Source organism: Salmo trutta, chromosome 9 (assembly GCF_901001165.1).
Source record: "Salmo trutta chromosome 9, fSalTru1.1, whole genome shotgun sequence".
Classification (NCBI taxonomy): Eukaryota; Metazoa; Chordata; class Actinopteri; order Salmoniformes; family Salmonidae; genus Salmo; species Salmo trutta.
In genome coordinates, this window is record NC_042965.1 from 625,539 (window position 1) to 642,500 (window position 16,962).

At 43.2% G+C, this 16,962-nt stretch overlaps 1 protein-coding gene across 7 annotated transcripts in view; it reads right to left on the bottom strand.

Annotated features, from left to right (window-relative positions):
* Nucleotides 1-16,962, bottom strand: part of LOC115199694 (2-oxoglutarate dehydrogenase, mitochondrial) — a 139,269-nt gene that overhangs the window by 64,602 nt on the left and 57,705 nt on the right. For all 7 annotated transcript variants that reach the window (XM_029762002.1, XM_029762000.1, XM_029761999.1 and 4 more), the window contains 7 exons: nucleotides 7,482-7,628; nucleotides 7,297-7,387; nucleotides 7,020-7,199; nucleotides 6,705-6,833; nucleotides 6,371-6,550; nucleotides 5,845-5,997; nucleotides 5,637-5,739 (listed from right to left, as the gene is read on the bottom strand). In XM_029762002.1, coding sequence (XP_029617862.1) covers nucleotides 5,637-5,739; nucleotides 5,845-5,997; nucleotides 6,371-6,550; nucleotides 6,705-6,833; nucleotides 7,020-7,199; nucleotides 7,297-7,387; nucleotides 7,482-7,628 — 983 coding nt within the window. The remainder of the gene's footprint in view (nucleotides 1-5,636; nucleotides 5,740-5,844; nucleotides 5,998-6,370; nucleotides 6,551-6,704; nucleotides 6,834-7,019; nucleotides 7,200-7,296; nucleotides 7,388-7,481; nucleotides 7,629-16,962) is intronic.

Here is a 16,962-nt window from a genome sequence, read left to right on the forward strand (position 1 = left end):
AGGGATAGTAGCAGGTTCCCTCCAGACGTGACGCTTGGCATTCAGGCCAAAGAGTCCAATCTTGGTTTCATCAGACCAGAGAATCTTGTTTCTCATGGTCCGAGAGTGCTTTAGGTGCCTTTTGGCAAACTCCAAGCGGGCTGTCATGTGCATTTTACTGAAGAGTGTCTTCCGTCTGGACATTCTACCATAAAGGCCTGATTGGTGGAGTGCTGCAGAGATGGTTGTCCTTCTGGAAGTTTCTCCCATCTCTACTGAGGAACTCTGTCAGTGACCATTGGGTTCTTAGTCACCTCCCTGACCAAGTCCCTTCTCTCCTGATTGCTCAACTTGGCCAAGCGGCCAGCTCCAGCATGAGTCTTGGTGGTTCCAAACTTCTTCCATTTAAGAATAATGGAGGCCACTGCGTTCTTGGGGACCTTCAACGCTGCAGAAAACGACACGGCCCGCTACCAAGACTGTAGGCTCTCCTCCATTGCCAACGTGAGTAAGATATTTAAGCGTGTTAACCCTCGCAAGCCTGCCGGCCCAGACGGCATCCCTAGCCACTACCTCAGAGCATGCGCAGACCAGCTGGCATGTTTACAGACATATTCAATCTCTCCATATCCCAGTCTGCTGTCCCCACATGCTTCAATATGTCCACCATTGTTCCTGTACCCAAGAAGGCAAAGGTAACTGAACTAAATGACTATCGCCCCGTAGCACTTACTTCTGTCATCATGAAGTGCTTTGAGAGACTAGTCAAGGATCATAGGCCAGTGTGTCTATGTATGCGGATGACTCAACACGACACACGTCAGCTACTACAGCGACTGAAATGACTGCAGTTAGTTTCGGAATGGGTAGCAAGGAATAAGTTAACCTAAATACTTCCAAAACTAAATGCATTGTATTTGGGACAAATAATTCACTAAACCTCAACTACATCTCGTAATGAATAATGTGGAAATTGAGCGAGTTGAGGTGACTAAACTGCTTGGAGTAACCCTGGATTGTAAACTGTCATGGTCAAAAACATATTGATACAACAGTAGCTAAGATGGAAAGAAGTCTGTCCATAATAAAGCACTGCTCTGCCTTAACACTGTCATGACGTTGGCCTCTTTGGGTACAGGAAGGACAGTTGACCCCCTCCCCTTTGTACCATCACCCAACCTACCTTCCCCCCAACCCAGGGTTGTAAAAATTCCAAGAGGAGAATCTACTACCACATGTTTCATAGAGAGGCAATATAGCCATATTACCATAAAACTGTTTATATAATAGCCTCAGCGATGAGACTGGCATCATAATGGTTGTATAAAATGTATTAATAAGGATAAAGCTAGTTGTAATACATTGAGATGCTATGTACTGATGTTAATGTGATAGACTTGGTTACAGAAATACAATTCTAACTCAGTCATAGGCACGCCCCCAGGGACACAGACAGGACCAGGCGTCATTTGACAAGCCTGTTCTATGGGCACTATAAAACACCCCCTGATTTACATTTCTAACAGACCAGGCCTACACTCCATGGCCATTAGGTTTTATCATCCAAGTACTCTACTGAAAGTGAACCATACCACGTGGTTCACTTTTAGACTATCGATATCGACAGAATAAGAACAAGTCTTTGATATTAATTATTAGTCTGCAGCTAAGTAAATTATATCATCGAACGCGAAGACCAACAACATCCATTCTATGATGACATTAATGAATGTCGCTCTGAAAGATCCATCCTAACCGAGAGAGATAGAACGCGGAAAAAACTCCTCAACAGAACTCTCCAACAAGAATCCCGACGACACATGAGCGTAAATATATATTGATTGCAATTGTTCCCGAATGAGTGAGCCTTCAATTGTCAATTGTTAATATTAATGAACTCTAACTTCTCAGCTTACCGTTTATGACCCATTGTCTAACAGACCAGCCATGCTTGTTAGCCATTAGGGCACATTACTATACCAATCCTTTGTGACGATAATTACTGTTTGTATGTTTTCTGTTAATTACTTAGTGTAGTAAATAAATGATTTTAAGACAATTGATGTATGGATGATTTTAGTAAAGACTGGGTTCGTGCAGATACAACAATTTACGACGTTTGGAATGAGACTGGACGCGAGGTAAAATACACCATTCAAACCAGAAGATAATCGGCCTATATTATAATATAGGAAAGTTATATTAGGAAAATTATAACTTTGTAATCTGAATATTTTTCTTGGTGCCCCGATCTCCTAGTTAATTACAATTAAACGATTAATCAGTTTAATCGCGTGATAATAATTACAGGGAGTTAATTGATAAACCTATCTTCAGTTTAATGGTACCCAAAGACACGACAACACTATCAACAAGGCGGGTCCTACAGGCCCTAGTTTTGTCGCACCTGGACGACTGTTCAGTCATGTGGTGAGGTGCCACAAAGAGGGACTTGAGAAAATTGCAGTTGGCTCAGAACAGGGCAGCACGGCTGGCCCTTAAAAGTACACGGGAGCTAACATTAATGACATGCATGTCAATCTCTCATGGCTCAAAGTGGAAGAGAGATTGACGTCATCACTACTCGTTTTTGTAAGAGGTGTTGACAAGCTGAAGGTACCGAGCTGTCTGTTTAAAATACTAGCACACAGCTTGGACACCCATGCATTCCCCACAAGACATGCCACCAGAGGTCTCTTCACAGTCCCCAAGTCCAGAACAGACTATGGGAGGCGCACAGTACTACATAGAGCCATGACAACATTCCACATCAGGTAACTGATACAAGCAGTAGAATCAGAATTAGAAAGCAAGTCAAAATAAACCTTATGGAACAGTGGGGACTGTGAAGTAACTAACACAGGCACATTCATACACACACATACACATGGATTTTGCATTGTAGGTATGTGGTAGTGGAGTATGGGCCTGAGGGCACACAATGTTGTGAATTATGTAATGAATGTATTGTAATATTTTTTAAATGATATAACTGCCTTAATTTTGCAGGACCCCAGGAAGAGTAGCTGCTGCCTATGCAGCAGCTAATGGGGATCCATAATAAATACAAATATCACCTATACCTTACCTGACACCCTAGACCCACTTCAATTTGCTTACCGCCCCAATAGATCCACAGATGCAACCGCCAATGCACTGCCCTATCCCATCTGGACAAGCGGAAGACCTATGTAAGAATGCTGTTCATTGACTACAGCTCAGCATTCAACACCATAGTACCCTCCAAGCTCATCATTAAGCTCAAGGCCCTGGGTCTGAATCCCACCCTGTGCAACTGGGTCCTGGACTTCCTGACAAGCCACCCCCAGGAGGTGAAGGTAGGAAACACGTCCACTTCACTGATCCTCAACACTGGGGCCCCACAAGGGTGTGTGCTCAGCCCCCTTCTGTACTCCCTGTTCACCCATGATCACGTGGCCACGCACGCCTCCAACTCAATCAAGTTTGCAGGTGACAACAGTAGTACGCCTGATTATCAACAATGACAAGACAGCCTTCAGCGGCGGTGGTGAGGGCTCTCGGAGTCTGGTGCCAGGAAACCCTCTCACCCAACCTCTACAAAACAAAGGAGCTGATCGTGGACTTCAGGAAACAGCAGAGGGAGCACCCCCCTATCCACATCGACTGGACCGCAGTGGAGAATGAGGAAATCTTCAAGTTCCTCAACGGACTTATCACAGACAAACTGAATTGGTCCACCCACACAGACAGTGTGATGAAGGCGCAACAGCGGCTCTTCAACCTCAGGAGGCTGTAGAAATTTGGCTTGGCACCTAAAACCCTCACACACATTTACAGATGCGCAACTCAGAGCATCCTGTCGGGCTGTATCACCGCCTGGTATGGCAACTGCATCACCCACAACCGCAGGGCTCTCCAGAGGGTGGTGCAGTCTGCACAACACATCACCGCAGGCAAACTACCTGCTCTCCAGGACACCTACACCACCCAATGTCACAGGAAGGCCAAAAAGATAATCAAGGACAACAACCACCCGAGGCACTGCCTGTTCACCCCGCTACCATCCAGAAGGCGAGGTCCGTACAGGTCCATTAAAGCTGAGACCAAGAGACTGAAAAACAGCTTCTATATCAAGGTCATCAGACTGTTAAATAGCCATCACTAGCACAGAGGCTGCTGCCTTATATACAGACTCACAGGCCACTTTAATAATTTTTACATCACTCATCTCATATGTATATACTGTATTCTATTCTACTGTATCTTAGTCTATGCCGCTCTGACATTGCTCGTTCGAATATTTATATATTCTTAATTCCATTCCTTTAGATTTGTGTGTATTGTTGTGAAATTGTGTTAGATATTACTTGTTAGATATTACTGCACTGTTGGAGCTTGAAACAAGCATTTTGTCTCACCCGCAATAAGATCTGCTAAACACATGTATGTGACCAATAAAATGTGATTTAGATTTGAAGTAGCTGTCCTAAATCTGAGAGATAAGAAAGATCAGGCAACATTATTTTTTAACATGTATTTAACCCCTTATTTTTTGTCACTAAACAGTCCCCATATATACTTCCATTTATTTTTGCAACTGGTACAGGGGGACCTTCAGACGAGTCTTGAGGGCATCCTAGAGCAAACTGATCAGACACTACAGACAGAAGATGTCAAATCTACTGTGCCGACCAGACGAGTCCCAAGACGCTTTTGGGGGGGGGGGGGGGGGGGTCGTAGAGCAAAACAGTGAACACCATCGTGTTAATCAGAGTCCTAGTCTCATCTTTCCATAGAAGGGTCAAAATAATTTGTAGGCCAAACCGTTCAGACGCTACAGCCGATGTTGTGAGAAGACCAATTTTCGGGATGTGTCATGGTCTGACAAACACCGCTCTAGCTCTGTCACCTTTCACCGCAGATGCGGTGGATTGAGAAGCATAATCCAAAAACGGATATCTCTTGCTTAAACAGATAGATTTTTAAGGGGATTTTTTTATGATGATAATTATATTTCTGCAGGGGAGTGGACATCGACTCTAGGGGGTTAACCTCAGACCTTATTTTCAGAGTTTATCTAAAAACCCTACAAAAATCCCATTCATTGCCCCAAAGGCTTTGACCAACAAGCCATGGCTAACTCATTTCTGTTTTTTAGGACTATAAACTGGCAAGATTTATTTTGTAATTGTAGAGTAATCATTGTAAAAAATGTCCTCCCGGGCCATTACGTTCATTTGACATGGCATATTGTAGTCTGCTTCTAGATATACCCATCAAGGCATTGAAGCAGACATTCTCAACTATTGACAATGGCTGCATATCAACTACAATCACTTCTGTAAACAGCGCAGTGATTTCCTCACAGTCCCTTATCGCACTTATTTTGTGTGAAGCCATCTAATGTCTGTTGTTGTGGGGCCTGCACTGCTGCCAGCAACGGTTTGGTTCTCATTGTAAGTCCCTTTCAGATGGTTAAGCATTGCACCTGTACTACCATTACACCTCGCGAAGTTTGCATTTCACCACCGTCTCATTTAACTTTCAAAGTATTGCCATACAGGACTTTGCTGCCGTTTCTTGCTTTTCTCTGCCATTTTTTCAACTGTTAACGATCTCAATTTAGTTTAAACGCTCACACCCCTAGCATGTGTCTGAGCAGTTAGCACACTCACCAGGCCAGGGAGAGTCCAGCCAGTGCTTGATGTGGAGGATCTTCTCATCCTTGGAGCGAACATGTGCCTCCTCACAGATCTTATCATACTTGGCTATCTCCTCCTGTAGGGCAGACATGGAGAGAAAACAGAGTCTTGTGGTGACCATCTATGTAGTAGTAGTGTGTGTGTGTTGTGAGTGATCGGGTCAGAGCGGTCAAGCCCTGACCTCGTACTCCTGTCTCGAGACGGCGCCCTCGGCGATTAGCTTCTCGCCATACTTCTGCATCACTCCCTTCTGCTTCTTGATCTGCTTGTACATCAGGGGCTGGGTAAACATGGGCTCATCCATCTCATTGTGGCCCAATCGCCGGTAGCACACCTGCCGACATGAAAACATTACTGCTGCTGCTTGATAAACACAAAACCGCACACACACTGATAATGATAACTGCTGTAGACATGGGTCATAAGGCGGGGGTTACACTGGTACTCCTGCATACGTGAGTAATTACAGATTTTCCTATTTATTTCCCCTAACCTCTATGGTGTAATGTGTGTGTACTATGTGTATGAGTAATGAGTAATGTGCAATGTATGTATTATGTTTAGTGTATTATGTTTAATTTGTATATTGCTGTGTGTACTGTGTGTCAAAGATAATTTTCCCCTTGGGGACATTAAAGTTCATCCTACCCTATAACCAGAGTGAGTTGAACTTAATCTTTTCCAGGGAGTGGGGAACTCTTACTCACCAGGTCCACCACCACGTCCTTGTGGAAGGTGGCTCTCCACTCGGCCGCCACGTTGCACACGTACACCACAGCCTCAGGGTCGTCAGCGTTGACATGGAAGATGGGAGCATTGACCACCCTGGCCACGTCAGTGGGGTACGGAGAGGAACGCGCCATACGGGGGTCAGTGGTGAAGCCAATCTAGGGGTAGACAGGGTGATAGGGTTAGCATGCCATCTATCCCCACCACTAGTGGTTTCCTGGCATGGCTGTAACCCACGTGGAACAAAGTCTATTTCCATCTTCTCCAGACCAGGTGTGGTCTGTGGTTAGCTTGGTGTGAGTGTGTCCGCACCTGGTTGTTGACAACCACGTGCACCGTGCCGTGAGTGGAATAGGAGGGCAGATCGCTGAGATGGAAGGTCTCGTACACGACGCCCTGGCCGGCAAAGGCAGCATCACCGTGCATCAGGATAGACATCACCTGGAACACAAACAAAACAAGTTCAAAAACCATTTACAACCCATTAAGGTAATAACGCATCAGATAAAGTCAGATTGGTGAAACCGATATGGTGAAAAACATGGTTTTCACTCATCCGATACATAGTGTGTATGTGAAGGGCAGAAAAAGGTGCATTTCTTTTTGTTGCTGCCGAAACTCAGGTACCTTGTGTCCCTCTGTGTCTCCACAGTAGAATTGCTCGGCCTTGGTCTTGCCCTGCACCACAGGGTCCACGGCCTCTAGGTGGGAGGGGTTAGCCATGAGGGATAGAGTGATGTTGCGGTCCGTCACACGGTTGATCCTCCTGTGGTACATTCCCAGGTGGTACTTCACGTCTCCAGAGCCCTGAAAAAACACAGCCATATCCCACTTAAAGCAGTTGTATTGGATTGATTACAGAATCGATAAATCCCGTGCAGTGGGTGGGCTAGATGGGACTCGCCTCATCAGCAGCCTCCAGCTTGGAGTCAAACTGGCAGAAGATTTGCTCCAGCTCCTTGCGGATGACATTGGCCAGAACGTTCAGACGACCCCTAAAAAATGAGGAGCACTTGTCAGATAAGGCAGACAGTGAAACCACTTAGCAGAAACTCAAGCATTCCCTCCTGTGTTCCTGTTGTTACCTACCTGTGTGGCATGCCCATGACAACGTTCTCCACACCCTTCTCGCTGGACTTGTCGATGATGGTCTTGAGCGCGGGGATCAGAGACTCGCAGCCCTCCAGGCCGAACCGCTTCTCTGACGACCACTTCCTCTGGAGAAATTCCTCGAACCTGCGGTACACAGCGTACGACGTCAGCACACAGCCATATCCCTTTGGAGAGAAGGACTCCAGAAATCTCCTTTGATATTAGTGTGTAGGATTGGCACAATGTAGTGTTGCACGGTATACCGAAACTTCTGAACTTTTTCGATACTAGAACATGAATAATGGTTCGGTAGTAGAATTTGTGTTACTTTCGGCACTTCTATCAATTAAGTCTTGCGTCGTATACTGACTGAGGGGATCATGTCTGTCTAGTAATTTGTCCCGAATTTTCTCGAGGAAATGGTAGGCTGTGTTACTTGCTCTTGCGCATGCAATGTTGCATCAGCTGAAACAGAGCAAGCCACTTCTAAGAAGCAAAGAGAGCAAGAGAAGACTGGGAGAGACAGGGCCTCTGACAACAAAACGAATAACGAACAGCAGAATCAGACAACCCCATTGTGGAATAGTTAACCTGGTTAGCTTGTCGTTGCGCGCTCCATGCGAGAAATAAATATTCCTCTAGAGGTGCAATCAAGTTGCGAGTTCAAAAAGGGAGAGCGCCATGCATTCTGATCGGCAGACAATGCACCACATTTCTTAATGCAAAAATGGGAAAAACCCTCCCCCCACTTTGTTAAAAAGAGGGGATCCCAGGTTCCCATTATTACTTCATTTATTTCTCAACTCCTAAAAATGAGCACAAACTGCACTGTTTTAAGAGTATCAGCATAGGTAGGTGTGTTAGCGCTCCATAATCTAATTTTGGCGTTCCAGTTCAACACTTACCTGCTCTGTCGCAGTCTACCATTATAAACAATTGAAAACCACACGCGGAAAATTCATGCTATTTGTGTTTGAGCAATATGATTGGCCATTCATTCAATCACCACCATGCTCCCAAAAGTCACAACTTTCCCGACCAGTAGGCTACATGAGTCACACATCATACACAAGCTGTGCAGAGCAAAAAGAAGCACCCATCAATTTGTTCACTGAACTTATTAACTTAAGGAAAGTGATTTAAAAAAGTAAACCTTCAATAGCAGACATACTAGCAATATGCAGTCTGCAAAAAGAAGGTTACAAAAAATAAAACCGTAGCCAGTCGATCTCTCTTTAGGAACGGTTGTCTTAAAGAGGCAGCGTCCTATTCTCAAAATGACTTACTTTAGAAATAAAATGAATGCAATTAATGAAATGCAATTCTAAGGAATTCAGTAATGACTTGCATTGCTAAATTATATTACACATTTTTTTTATATATATCATAACCAAATATAGCCTATTAAACCTCAGTCTATGCCGTTGAAGGGGGGGGGATTCTAACATATGGAATTGTTTTAAGATTTCATACCATGGATAATTTAAAAAAGTTTAGGTATCCCAATCAAAATGTGTGTTAAACAAATTAAAAAATATATTTATATTTGAGATTCTTCAAAGTAGTCACCCGTTGCCTTCATGACAGCTTTGCACACTGATTAGTTTAACACTTTTTTGGTTACTACATGATTCCATATGTGCAATTTCATAGTTTTAATGTCTTCACTATTATTCTACAATGTAGAAAATAGTAAAAATAATAACTGGAATGAGTAGTATCCAAACTTGACTGGTAATGTATTTTCATAAAAAGTTATTTTTGTAAATTTATCCATACTATTTAATCTTTCCATAAGATACAGTCCCGACACAAATCTAAGGTTGCTACCCAAGCGGGGTGGTCGTTCGTTCGTTCTATCAGTAAGGTTACTAGAGACGCAACCCAGTCGTTCAGTCTTTTTGTTCTACATCTATGGACGTAACCCAGTCGTTTGTTCAAAATGTTCTATTGTCATAATGGCTGGCAACGTTCTTATCCCTTGTCTAGCTAGCAAGCAAGCAACTACAGCTAATTTACATCCACCTCAAAAAGTGCATCCAGAAAAACAGCAAAGTAGCTGCATTTGCATTTGTTTAAACTGTTTAAGTGACATTTATTTGGATACATCCATAACAATGAGCTAATGAGGCACGATTTCGCCTGGTATAGAAAATGTGCTCACTCGTCAGGACACTGTAGTTCAGAGGAGCAAGCCAACAACACAGCTAACACAATCACTTAAAATTGAAGCTGGAAAGACCGCATTTTAATGAGGGAAATAAGTATTTGACCCCTCTGACCCCTCTGCAAAACATGACTTAGTACTTGGTGGCAAAACCCTTGTTGGCAATCAGAGGTCAGACGTTTCTTGTAGTTGGCCACCAGGTTTGCACACATCTCAGGAGGGATTTTGTCCCACTCCTCTTTGCAGATCTTCTCCAAGTCATTAAGGTTTCGAGGCTGACGTTTGGCAACTCGAACCTTCAGCTCCCTCCACAGATTTTCTATGGGATTAAGGTCTGGAGACTGGCTAGGCCACTCCAGGACCTATATGCGCTTCTTCTTGAGCCACTCCTTTGTTGCCTTAGCCCGTGTATTTTGGGTAATTGTCATGCTGGAATACCCATCCACGACCCATTTTCAATGCCCTGGCTGAGGGAAGGAGGTTCTCACCCAAGATTTGAGAGTACATGGCCCCGTCCATCATCCCTTTGATGCGGTGAAGTTGTCCTGTCCCCTTAGCAGAAAAACATCCCCAAAGCATAATGTTTCCACCTCCATGCTTGACGGTGGGGATGGTGTTCTTGGGGTCATAGGCAGCATTCCTCCTCCTCCAAACACGGTGAGTTGAGTTGATGCCAAAGAGCTCAATTTTGGTCTCATCTGTCCTCTGAATCATTCAGATGTTCATTGGCAAACTTCAGACGGGCATGTATATGTGCTATCTTGAGCAGGGGGACCTTGCGGGCGCGGCAGGATTTCAGTCTTTCACGGCGTAGTGTGTTACCAATTGTTTTCTTGGTGACTATGGTCCCAGCTGCCTTGAGATCATTGACAAGATCCTCCCGTGTAGTTCTGGGCTGATTCCTCACTGTTCTCATGATCATTGCAACTCCACGAGGTGAGATCTTGCATGGAGCCCCAGGCTGAGGGAGATTGACAGTTCTTTTGTGTTTCTTCCATTTGCGAATAATCGCACCAAATGTTGTCACCTTCTCACCAAGCTGCATGGCGATGGTCTTGTAGCCCATTCCAGCCTTGTGTAGGTCTACAATCTTGTCCCTGACATCCTTGGAGAGCTCTTTGGTCTTGGCCATGGTGGACAGTTTGGAATGTGATTGATTGATTGCTTCTGTGGACAGGTGTCTTTTATACAGGTAACAAACTGAGATTAGGAGCACTCCCTTTAAGAGTGTGCTCCTAATCTCAGCTCGTTACATGTATAAAAGACACCTGGGAGCCATAAATTAAATCTTTCTGATTGAGAGGGGGTCAAATACTTATTTCCCTCATTAAAATGCAAATCAATTTATAACATTTTTGACATGCATGTTTCTGGATTTATTTGTTATTCTGTCTGACTGTTCAAATAAACCTACCATTAAAATTATAGACTGATAATTTCTTTGTCAGTGGGCAAACGTACAAAATCAGCAGAGGATCAAATACTTTTTCCCCCTCACTATAGTGGAGATGGAGGAGACTGAATGAAAACATATTGGCACGAAGAGGCATCCCTTGTTTGCGTTTTAGCAGGAAGCAATCACTAATCATATGTTCCATCTTATGACAATAGAAACAGGGATGCTCATTTTTCTGGTGCGCTTGATGTACTGCTGGCCGACTTGGACTAAAAGTAGGCAATTCAGTGGCTCTACTCTCAGTATGAGCCGAAAACACGCTCGTGCGTCAACACAAACTCATCTGCCAACACAGACGCTTCTGACAGGGAGGATACTTTCTGTTCCTTTAGGTAAACTACAATGCGTTCGGGTAAGCAATTTTTCAACTCTTCCAACAAGATTAACTCCCAGAGAGAGTTGAAGTCAGTTACCTTGCTAACAGCATGCCATTTATCAAACAGATTTCCCTTGTCTCTAGAAAATTCCACATAAGTCTTACTAGAAGACTTTCTAAGACCTAAATCTCAGTCGGTATGCCTCAGGAAAAAGCTCATAGGCGCGAAGAACAGTAGCTTCGACCACTTCATAATTCAAACTGTCTTCAAGAGGTAGCGCGGACAAAACCTCTTGGGCTTTACCAATTAATTTACACTGAAGTAATAGGCACCATACCTCTTCAGGCCATTTCAATGATATGGCTATACGTTCAAAAACACAAAAATAGGAGTCAACCTCTGACACTCTGAACAAAGGTACCAAGGCAATCTGCCTACTAATGTCAAAAGTGTTGGAAGACACAGCTGGTGAGGACGGCTCACTAACAGGCACAGCAGGAACGGAGGCCAGCCTCGCTGTCTCTGCCTCCAGTTCCATCTGGCGCATTTTGAACTCCAACTGCCGCTGTTCTCTTTCTGCCTCAATTTTACACATTTCCAACTGGAGATTTTCTCGCCTAATTTGGGCTCTCTTCCGCCTCCAGTTGGAGCTGTGTCGAACGGCCATCCCTCATGGCATCACAGTTTGACAGGGGCTCAAAACGGGGCAATGTGGGTGGAGTTTTAGCCTCGCCCTCAGACAACAATGGGCTTACAGGAGCAGCAACATCCCCTACATGGGTAGTAGGCTCAGGCAGCGGTAACACAAGCACTTGCTCTTCCAATAAAACATTTAACACCAGTTGTTTAACCTCTGCTTTAACTGAACTCTGCGGAATAGATACAGAATAATGGTCAGCCAAGGTCAGTAAATCAACTCTACGACATTTGTCAAAAACCTCCCACGTAGGGTTATCCAAAAATTTCAAATCAAAAGTAGCCATTTTGAACTACCACAAAAACACAAGAGCCAACAAATTGCACACACTAATGCTACATCAGCTATTCCCAGCGGTGACGCTCAACACTGACTAGACCGCCACAATTATTTGCACGAGCGGCATGGTGTCAGTAAAGACTATATCCTGGATGAGCCCCCACTTATGTTACGAACCCCTTTGGCCCTGCAGTCTAGGGGGGATGGAAACGAGACACGTAACATATCTTAGACAGAGTTTTCCTACGGGTAATGTATGCCCATGGGTGACTTGGCTTGGTATCCCCTTTTCCCACCAACAAACAGTCATACACCACAGCAATACATACTCACAAGATAACGGACAAAGTGAGATGGGAGCCATCTCTTTTGTTTTTGCTCCTACGAGACAACTGATTGGGTTTCTTTTAAACCAAGGGAAAGGAGATGTGATTGGGTAAGGGAAAAGGAGCAGGGATGTCTTCAGATTGGCGACTGATGACTGCCACCTCTGACTAGGGCAGAAGGCGAGAACAAATACACACAGGATACCTGTATCCGTAACAGAAGGCCTGCAAGACTATGCAAAAAATGGCCAGAAATTATGATAGAGGTCAAATGTACACCTTTTCCCTGAAACACCCACAACACAGTCCACTGTATCGATCATATTCCCAAGCAGTCAGACGTTTGATTTTGTGCCACAATAATATACTCCCTCTCTGAATGTCCGAGTGTGACCCCCTCCCCATGGGTTACTGCAGCTAGTGTTGCCAGCACTGCAACTGCCTGGGTGGGGTCACCCCACCGGCTAGATACAAGGTCGTCAAGGTTCTCATTAGCAGCTTTGAGAATTTCCTTGTATAGTATGCTCTCCCTTTAGGGGCTTTGGCTTTGCAGGACCAACCCTGCCAAGCAGGCTCAGAATCTTGAGGGGGCAGTGCTGCTCTAGGTCTCTGACCGCATTTTTGCTGCATACAGACAGCTTACAGCAGGCCCATAAAACAGTTAGGGAATTCTCCTTAGTATCTGGGTCATTCAGGTGGGTGCCTAGGGTATAGGCTTGTGGACCATTCCATCAATATAGGATCATAAATAAATAAAATAATTTATTTTCTAAATTTAGTTCCCCATGATAGGACAAAAAATAAATAAGACGTATAATTTATTATAAAAACTATATCCATCATCTGAGCAACATTGAAAGCACTCTCACACCCCTGCTCACAGCAATACATTGGTTCTGGGATATGCAACCATTTCCTTTCTCACTCAACCCCACACTTTCCCAAACATAAAAAACACACCACACCATCCACACATACTGTGCCTTCTGTTTACTGAGTTATCGTCACCATGTTGAATTAGTGCTTTTGTGTTCCAATTAGTTATATTTGAAGATGTATAGAAAAGCTATATTTTTTATTGTATTGTTACAATCCATAACTGGGCTAGAATTGTGTTTCATTATTTTCCTCATCTATAAGAACTTTGTAATTATTGAAATAGCCATGGAGTAGTCTGTGTCTCTGAACAACTGGTTATCAATATATAGTTTATCGACAACGAGAGCTACTCGTTTCCCTTTTAATCTATTTTCTTTGAAAATTGGATACAGAACTTTACGCATTCTGCAATTTCCTTCGGGAACTGGTCATTCATGACAATTTTGGTCCAATGGCTTTCATGTTTATTATGAGGCGAAATCCTCACAGGTTGCAGTTTCCAGGGCTTCCACTAGATGTCAACAGTCTTTAGAAAGAGTTCCAGGCTGGTTTTTGGAAAAATGAGCTAGAAGTTGTAGGTTTTTCTAAGTGGCTCCCATTTTGGCTGTAGTGTTTCCACACGCATGGGTGAAAGCGCGTTTTGTTATTAATCTCCGGTAATGAACATACTATTCTCCGTCTTAAATTGTATCGTTCATTTACGTATTAGGGTACCTGAGGTTTGATTATAAACGTTGTTTGACTTGTTTCGATAAGTTTATTGGTAACGCTTGGGATTCATTTTGTATGCATTTTGAAGGAGGGAAACCGGAGGATTATTGAATGAAGCGCGTCAGCTAAACTGAGTTTTTATGGATATAAAGGACTTTATCGAACAAAAAGACCATTTGTGATGTAACTGGGACCTTTTGGAGTGCCAACAGAAGAAGATCTTCAAAGGTAAGGCATTTATTATATCGGTATTTCTGACTTTCGTGTCGCACCTGCCTGGTTGAAAAATGTTTTTCATGTTTTTGTGTGCGGGACGCTGTCCTCAGATAATCGCATGGTGTGCTTTCGCCATAAAGCCTTTTTGAAATCTGACATAGCGGCTGGATTAACAAGAAGTTAAGCTCTATTTTGATGTATAATACTTGTATTTTCATGAATGTTAAATATTTAAATTCCTGTAATTTGAAATTCGCGCTCTGCAATTTCACCGGAAGTTGGCCAGGTGGGATGCTACCGTCCCACCTGCCCATACGAAGTTAAAGGAAGCAAATTTGGCAACGATTGGGTGATCATACCTCTGCCCTCTGTCCGAAGCAGTGTACACATTCGAGTTGGATTTTGTTGACAGCTTCACATGGAATCTGAAGCGCTGTAAGGAGGAACTAACTAAAGATTCAGGAACTTCTCCGTTCTCTTGGATACCTGTAAGTACCAGATTCTCTCTCATGGATCTAGTCAAGTAAGGCTTCTCTCAGAACGGTGTTCTCCTTTTTAAGTTCATTCACTTCGGTTTCAGTCTTATTGACTGTCCCTTTTAGCTTGTTTGTTTCCTTCTCCTTGCCTTCAACTCTTTTATATCCTTACTGACTGATTCAAGTATACCCAGTTTGTCATTTATTGATTTTAACAGATCGTATTAACACATTACTATTAATTAATACATTACTAGCTCAAACACTTAATCTGCAAAAATGACACTGTGGGCGGACAAAAAACATAGGCTACATTTGCTGCTGCCCCCCCATTACTTTTCTATTTATATTTTTACTTCACTACATTCCAAAATAAAATAATATACTTTTTACTCCATACATTTTCCCTGACACCCAAAAGTGCTCGTTACATTTTGACAGAAAAATTGTCAAATTCACACACATCAAGTGAACATCCCTACTGCATCTGATCTGGTTTGTAAATTGTCTGAGTGTGGGAGTGTGCCCCTGGCTATCTGGTTAATATAAGGAATTTGAAATCATTTATACTTTACTCAAGTATAACAACTTAGTACTTTTTCCACCACTGGATGTGGCTGGGGGTTGCAGCATTTATTTCACATGACCCATCAATTTAGACAAGTGTGTATGGGTAAGCGTCATCTAATATTTATTTTTACAAATTATCTGGACACCGTTTACATGGAATTTTTCCTTCTTGTAGGCTACTACCACTTTTAGTCTTAATCTTTACTACACTACTCACTGTTTAGCACATGACCTCACATGTGAATCCTTAATGAGATGGGTGGAGCTGGTTTAACCTCTATGGGCTAGGGGGCAGTATTGAGAATTTTGGAAAAAATGTGTGCCCATTTTTAACTGCCTCCTACACCAACTCAGAAGCTAGAATATGCATATTATTGTTCAGGTTTGGATAGAAAACACCCTAAAGTTTCTAAAACTGTTTGAATGGTGTCTGTGAGTATAACAGAACTCCTATGGCAGTCAAAAACCTGAGAAGGTTTCATGCAGGAAGTACCCTGTCTGACAAGGTGTTGTTGTTCTTGCTTCTGTTTATTGAAGAGTCAGGATCTTAGCTGTAACGTGATAATTCCTAGGGCTCCAATAGGCTCTCAGAACCCGGGAAAAACCTGAACGATGACGAGGCAGCCTCAGGCTGAAACACAGAATCCCCTTTTCCAAGTGGCCCATCAGAGGACAATGGAATTAGGCGCGTGCCCGATTCGACCCCGTGCAGTATTTTCCTTCGGCTGTTTAGCTAATTGCAGATTCCCGGTCGGAATATTATCGCTTTTTTACGAGAATAATGGCATAAAAATTGATTTTAAACAGCGGTTGACATGCTTCGAAGTACGGTAATGGAATATTTAGAAAAATTTTGTCACGTTCTGCGCCATGCGCGTGACCGTGATTTACCATTCTGATAGTGTCTAGAGCGCACGAACAAAACGTCGCTGATGGAACATAACGATGGATTATTTGGGACCAAACCTACATTTGTTATTGAAGTAGAAGTCCTGGGAGTGCATTCTGACGAAGAACAGGAAAGGTAAGACCATTTTTCTTATAGGAAATGTGATTTTGGTGAAGGCTAAACTGGGTGGGTGTCTAAATAGCTAGCCCGTGATGGCTGGGCTATGTACTTAGAATATTGCCAAATGTGCTTGATCCGAAAAGCCATTTTAAAATCGGACATATCGAGTGCATAGAGGAGTAATGTATCTATAATTCTTAAAATAATTGTTATGCTTTTTGTGAACGTTTACCGTGAGTAATTTAGTAAATTGTTAGTAAATTCCCCGGAAGTTTGCGGGGGGTATGCTAGTTCTGAACGTCACATGCTAATGTAAAAGCTGGTTTTTGATATAAATATGAACTTGATTGAACAGACATGCATGTATTGTATAAC